Source organism: Gymnodraco acuticeps, unplaced genomic scaffold, assembly GCF_902827175.1.
Source record: "Gymnodraco acuticeps unplaced genomic scaffold, fGymAcu1.1, whole genome shotgun sequence".
NCBI classification, from domain to species: domain Eukaryota; kingdom Metazoa; phylum Chordata; class Actinopteri; order Perciformes; family Bathydraconidae; genus Gymnodraco; species Gymnodraco acuticeps.
This window is the reverse complement of record NW_022990898.1, coordinates 1-7,500: the sequence shown is the minus strand read 5'-3', so window position 1 is coordinate 7,500 and position 7,500 is coordinate 1. Positions and strand designations below refer to the sequence as shown.

General features: G+C 40.3%; 1 protein-coding gene across 1 annotated transcript in view; it reads left to right on the top strand.

Annotated features, from left to right (window-relative positions):
• The window catches only part of grk3 (G protein-coupled receptor kinase 3), a gene marked incomplete at its 5' end in the record, with an annotated part of 22,422 nt that extends 16,935 nt beyond the window's left edge, over positions 1-5,487 (top strand). Inside the window, 3 exons of the mRNA XM_034233720.1 lie at positions 225-316; positions 3,746-3,845; positions 4,911-5,487. Coding sequence (XP_034089611.1) covers positions 225-316; positions 3,746-3,845; positions 4,911-5,027 — 309 coding nt within the window. The remainder of the gene's footprint in view (positions 1-224; positions 317-3,745; positions 3,846-4,910) is intronic.
• Between the last annotated feature and the right edge of the window lie 2,013 nt (positions 5,488-7,500).

The window sequence follows — 7,500 nt, the reverse complement described above, 5'->3', positions numbered from 1 at the left end:
GCTATTATGTCTTCTCTCTTCACTATCAAACTAATATATGTTGTGTTATTGTTTCACGTAAATACGACTAAGGGTAAAAACAAAGTTACAATGATTCCAAGGGACTTATACGACGGGTTCTGTGGTTTATTATCCAGCTCTTTTAGCTCAAACCATTACGAACCTGTGCTCTGAAATGTGTTTTTCACATCTCTTTTGAAACCCCTCTCCTCTTTCCTCCTCAGCTGACCATGAACGACTTCAGCGTTCATCGGATCATCGGCAGAGGAGGATTCGGAGAAGTGTACGGCTGCAGGAAGGCCGACACCGGGAAGATGTGAGGAGAAACACAATCAGAATCCATTTATTCGTCCCTCAGAGGAGACATTTACATTTGTTACAGCAGGAAGAGACAAAGACAGCTTCATGTTCACTTAGGGTGCATTCACACCTATTAGTCCGCTCTCTGCTGCGCACCAGACCACAGTTTGTTGCATTCTTTCATTTTCCAGAAGGTTCGGTTTGCGTTCACACGGCAAAACTCAAACGGACTATAAACTTTAAACACAAGTCATGTGCCATTGGTCAGACATTAAGGGGGTAAAAACGCAAATTCGGGCAATTTCTACCGGAGCCTCCGCCATGGAGCATCGGCACTTTCGGCAGGTTATTCTCATGCTGCTGTTAATCTGGAGATCAACAGACTCTAGCGGCCCGCGCATATGATTATATAATCAGACAACGTCCGTTAAAAAACATTATAACACAATGAGAGACGTTCTGCAGTCAGGAGGGCGTTTCACCGACGACAGGTGTTCTTACTTTACACGACACTGTTCAGCACTTCATTCTGCTTCACTCTTTAACTAAACAACCGCGGATGTCTTGAAAGACTTTCGCTAAAGAAATGAAGATGTCCGCGTTCTTGTGACTCGTAAATACTATGCTTCCTATGTTTTGGTGCGGACTGCGTTCACACCAGCAATGAACCGCTCCAGAGTTCACTAGCAAGCGCTCCGAGACCACCTCTTTTAGCGGACCCGAGTCCGGTTGTTTAGTTCACGTCAGAGGACTGCGTTCACACCGACCCAAATGAAACGCACTAAGCGGCTAAACGCACCAGGGTTCGATTCAACCGGACGATACAAGGCAGGTGTGAACGCACCCTAAGAAGCATGTAGAAAGAAAAATTAAAGATACAAAAATTATAAAAATTACACAATTTACAAAACACACACATCCTGTAACAGTTCGGAGGATTTAGCAGCCAGGTATATATTGCATAGTTATTAACGGCTTATATATTAGAGGTGGGAATCACCAGGCTCCCCATGGAGCTATATCAGGGTCATACGTTTCCATCATTCAAAAAAATACAATTTATTTGAAAGTTTTTATCCTGAACTTTGAAAAATACAATGATGTATTCAAAATAAAAATAAGTATTTTAAAAAAGTAATCGGGTTGAATATTATTTTGATTCAGTTCAGCAATTTTTTGGAATACATTTTTTTTTTTATATTTCACTTTTATACATATTTTACGGAGCCCCTAAAGCAGGGGTGTCAAACTCAATTTCAACTCGGGCCACATTAGCATCATGGTTGCACTCAAAGGGCCAGTTTTATATATAAGACTATATAAGAATACATATATAAATATTTAATATATATAAAATAATGTATTATATTACATGATTGCCTCTGCATTGGATTATTATCGGATAGGGTAATACCTTCAGAATTAACTACGTCTGAAAGCAGAAGTCTGGGGTAAACAATTGCAAGTCTCTTCAGTGCGCATGACACAAAATGATTTAAAAAGATCAAAAATAAGTGACATTTTGAAAAAACTAAGTCAAATTCCGAGAAAAAAGTCAAATTTGAGATGCATTGTGGGACATGTAGTTTATGGGCAATGTGCTTCTGTAAAGCGGCATGTAACCGTACAATAAACATATTATATTCTTTGCAAGTTCTTGTGGGGCCACATGAAATGAAGTCGTGGGCCGGATTTGGCCCCCGGGCCTTGAGTTTGACCCCCCTGCCCTAAAGGGACATGGGAAAATAAAAGAGAGAAAAAAAGTCCGGCTTTTTATTTGTTTTGGAGAAAGTCAACGCTGCGCCAAGGAGGAAGTGGAGGAGAAAACCATTTCATTGCAGACTGTTATGTTTACATGGGGAAATGACAGGGCATACATTATTTGAGGGGGGGGGGGTGGGGGGATGTGCTAGTGAACTGTCAACAGGGGGAGCCTCGCTGCGGGGAAACGGTGGAGCGCAACTTCAATGATGTCGTTTAAAACATAAAAATGTAAGGGCGGTGCCGGTGTTGTGTCAAATGATGTACCCCCGTCGTGAAATGCACCCCCTGGCCTGCCGTAGAAAGCACCCCCCAAAAAAAGATGCTTCTATTAATCCCACCCTCAAGCACTTTGGAGGGTATAGTTGTAGGACTAGTACCAATAAATGGAGCAAGTTTCATGTATGTGACACGTTTACTGTCAGAGATAGCAAGGGGTGCATATCGTGGCAACCAGGCTGTTCATAAAAAGCACCCCCCAAAATAAAATGTTTCTATTAATCCCACCCTCAAGCACTTGACGTAAAAATAAACAATACATTGTAAAGCACAAGTATACAGACAGGACGTCACAATGAACTGAAGAATAAGTGAGGAATGAATGCAAAATCCAGGATTTGACAACCCAACCATCAAAAAGACAACATGGAATAGCGGACTATACGTTCAAATGCGCGTTCCCGTGTCAAGGGGTGCATTTCACGACGGGGTGCATGATTTGACACAACATCGGCCGTCAGCAAACCGAGCCGGTCGTCAACGGCCCTTGACGACCGGTCGTTCTGTGATTCTCCAGATTCTACAGATGGCCAGTCTGCCCAACACACACACACACATACACACATACACACACACACACACATACACACACACACACCTCTCTACCCACATCGAACTGCCCGATTACTCCTCCTGTTATTAGTTTTATATGAAGGAGATGTCCGGTCACCTGATGAGTTTGTGTGTGCTCTGCTCAGCTGTGTGTGTGTGTGTGTGTGTGTGTGTGTTCTGAGTGCTTGTTTCCCTTTAAAGCTCGGACATTAATTCATGGATCAAAGAAGACTGGTTTACAGACTCTCCTGTTCTGCCAATCTGCTTAAACAAATAGCTCTACACCCCTGGTCGAAATGTCCTTAAAATTAAGCCCGAGTTCGAAATATATCTCAAATAATGTATGCACTGTCATTTCCCCACGTAAACATAACAGTCTGCAATGAAATGGTTGTCTCCTCCTCCTGTGTGCTCCACTTCCTCCTTGGTAACGCTTTCAGGTCCCTTTAGGGGCTCCGTAATATTTTGATATTTGAATCGTTATTTTTTTCAGTTGCAGATTTTACGTTTTCAGATTCAAAACATTAATTGTTTCAGTTTCAAATCCTGTTTTTTCGCTTTCAAACTTTTGGCCCTGATGTTGCTTTGGGGGGGCGGGGCTTACCAAAGAGTAGTTTGGCATCCTGAGTGACAGCCCTCTCTCTGTCATGTTGCCTTCATGGATGTTAGGTAGCGCGAGAAAATATAACTCAACACTTTCTATACACAATACTCCCGAGATTGCTGATAGACAAAACTGATACCAGCGTTGATTGATTTCCCCCACCCCTAATATATATATATATATTGCACATGAAAAAAACACCACAGTTATTCAAAATGTGTGCTAACTGAGTGTGTGTTTGAATGTCAGGTATGCCATGAAGTGTTTGGACAAGAAGAGGATCAAGATGAAGCAGGGGGAGACTCTGGCGCTGAACGAGAGGATCATGCTGTCATTAGTCAGCACGGGGGTGAGTTACAACATGACTCAGATCACATGACTCAGATCACATGACTCAGATCACATGACTCAGATCATCACCGTCTACTAAACACTTACAGCTGTGCATCACCAAACTGAAACACATTGCATCAGATCGTCCAGATCTCACGTAGATTAGTGCTTAATAAACACCGAAGTGTGTGTCAGGTAATATATGACGAGTTTATCTAATATTAGCCTGTTAGCTTAGCATGAGCACTGTCAAATATTACTAACGCACATTTTTCGATACACGCAGATATTAATAAATCATTCCTACGGTAGGAGAAGATCACCTGTGTTTTATATAGTTTACCTCACTAAAATAATTGGGTTTTTTGGACGTTATGCTACGTTATGTTCCACTTATGTGATAACGTTTTTTAAATTTATAATGAATTGTTCTCATTGAATATTAAACCACGTTTCCAAATAGTTTGACCTGTGACCTTTATAAATACCAGAAGAGGTATGCAGTTAAGATGTCTGAGTTGTTATCAGTACCTCCAAACATACATTTAGCTAATTAATTAACCATTTGACGCCCAAAGAGGTTAAATTATTTCATATTTTGGAAACAAACCCAGACATTTTGTCCAGAAAGTGTCATCAGAAATTAGCCTGGGTTTGTCTAATATTAGCATGTTAGCTTAGCATGATCACTTAATTCTCACTGTCAAATATTACGTAAACACACATTTTTCGATATACGCAGATATAAATAAAGTTGGATTAGACTTCTTCACGCCAATTTACATTAAAACCTTACGTACATTTGTCTGACTTTTTAATAATTTTTAATATATTAATATATATATTAATATATGAATGCACTGTGTAGTATAAACAGTAGTATAAACAGCAGGTTAGAGTATGATGTATTTAAGTGAAATATGAATATTAATGCGTGTTTTTTACGTCATAGTATTAGTTCTTCTCCTAGGATCTACACACTTCTTCCAGCACGCTTTACATTAAAACCTTACGTACACTTTTCTGACCTTTTTAAGACTTTTATTAAATATTTATGACCCCCCTCCCCTTCTGTGTGCAGGACTGCCCGTTCATCGTGTGCATGACGTACGCCTTCCACACCCCCGACAAGCTGTGCTTCATCCTGGACCTGATGAACGGTATGACCCCAGCTTCCTGTTTATTAACCCCTTCCTAACTCCTTCTGTCAGACATTCGGAGCTCCTCTTAAATCAGGGGGGTCAAACTGTGGCCCGCTAGAGCTCTGAAAGAAGCACGTTGCCCATAAACTACATGTCCCACAATGCATCTCATTTTGTGACATGCGCACTGAAGACACTTGCAATTATGTAATATAATACATTATTATATATTTATATATGTATATTTATATAGTCTTAAAGTTACAACCGGCCCTTTGGATGCAACCATAATGCTGATTGATGAAATTGAGTTGGACACCCCTGTCTTAAAGGGACATTTTTAGAGGGTTTGAGGTGGGGCTATATGAGGTACTTTTCTATAGTCGGTGTACTTTTTTACCAACTGGAACTACCAGAGGTACATTTCTGTAGGATGGCAACATCTAAACTTATTTTACATTACATTACATGTCACTCTTTAGACGCTTTTATCCAAAGTGACTTGCATACATTCAGTACTGTGAGCATTACTCTCAGGAGCAATTTGGGGTGACGTGTTTTCCCAGGGACACAACGACATAGGGTTAGGGCTGCTCGATTATGGCAAAAATCATAATCTCGATTATTTGGGTCAATAATTGATATCAGGATTATTAAAAACGATTATCCATTTATTGTGAAAACATCCATTTATTGAAAAACAAAATTTGAACAGCATGTTTTTAACAGTTGATCACCTGAACTTTAAGTATAACTCAACTGAAAAACCAATACTAAAAATTAAAAGAATAAAAGAATCGTTTTATTTCGATCAATTTAGTCACCGAACTACACTAACAAGTTTACACATTCAAATCCCAAAGACAATACATAGTACAAGATTAAAACAGTGCATTTAAGCCTATTAAATTAGGCTTAAATTAATTATGTTTTAAGTAGTTGCCCCAAATTAACATATTCCATTAAAGGAGACCTATCATGCAAAAGTCACTTTGTGATGTCTTCTCTCCATCAACATGTGTCCCCGGTGTGTCGGGGAACTCACGCAGCGTCAGGAAATAAAACCCTCTCTCTTTTCCTCCGTACCCAAATCTCTAAAAACGGGGAACAACGGAGCTGATCCAGATTTGCGTCCGATATGACGTAACATCTGAAATGTGGACCCACGGCCCAATCAGAAACGTTGCTATCAGAAACAATGCCCGACTGTTTTGGACGTAATATGGTCGGTGTTTACATTAGCATCGCTAACGCTCAGAGCTAACCTGTACTGGAGAGCATGTGTGTGAAGAAGCAGGAAGTAAAAAGGAACTCACCTTGTGGTATAACCGGCAAGAGAGAAAGCCTTTGAGCTCCAAACTGTTTCAGAGAGAATCCTTGATAATCCATGATATGGCGTTTCATCACGGCAGCATTTAGTTTAGACAGTAGCTGCCGGGTCCCGCATGAGCTCAGACTCCTCCTCTTTAAAGCTTTATACCCAAATCAGCACTTTAGAAACAGGAAGTGAAATAGAGGGATATGAGGCATGGCTAGAATGATCTGTTTGGTGTTTGGAGCAAAACACTTCATAGAGATGTTTTTATATATTTGTATATATCTGAGACCTATGCTATTGCCTGATGATAGCATGATAGGTGACCTTTAAGTGCAGTTTAACTATAATTTTAAGTCATTTGGATTGTCTGTGTGAGAGAGACTCCTTAAATACATGTTGCTACTGCCCTCGTACATTGTTAGCTTTAAATCCAGTCTTTTTCACCAAGCTGCATCTTCTATACTTAATACACTGACTGTGGGAAAGCATGGCAGCTTCCCCTTTAAGAGTCTTCCTGCCGCTTACTGAGCTTCATCAGAGCACACAGCCTCACAATCAAAGCGCTGAGTCACTTTTTAAAATCCTCTCAGTCATCCTGATCAGAGGTACGGTGCGTCGGAGAGGGAAGAGCCTCCCATTGATCCCCCAGAGAGGATCAGCACAGCCTTATTGATTGAGATGGTATGAGGTCATACTGACACATCATAGACTGCATTAATGCACACAATATCTGTTTGCTTTTGGTATTACTGCCGAATTGTATTCCATATTTCATTATATTCAATTTCTATGTAAATACTGCTATATTATTTTATATTTTAATTTGTTTTAATGTTATTATAGTTTTCTTCAAATATTTCTCTATCTGTGTTTTTACACAGAATAAATAAGGTTTTTTTATTCTGGATGTATTGGGCAATACAGTTATTTTGGTGAATTAACTGTGTGTGTGTGTGTGTGTTGTGTGTGTGTGTGTGTGTGTGTGTGTGTGTGTGTGTGTGTGTGTGTGTGTGTGTGTGTGTGTGTGTGTGTGTGTGTGTGTGGTGTGTGTGTGTGTGTGTGTGTGTGTGATGTGTGTGTGTGTGTGTGTGTGTTGTGTGTGTGTGTGTGTGTGTGTGTGTGTGTGTGTGATGTGTGTGTGTGTGTGTGTGTTAGTGTGTGTGTGTGTGTGTGTGTTGTGTGTTGTGTGTGTGTGTGTGTGTGTGTGTGTG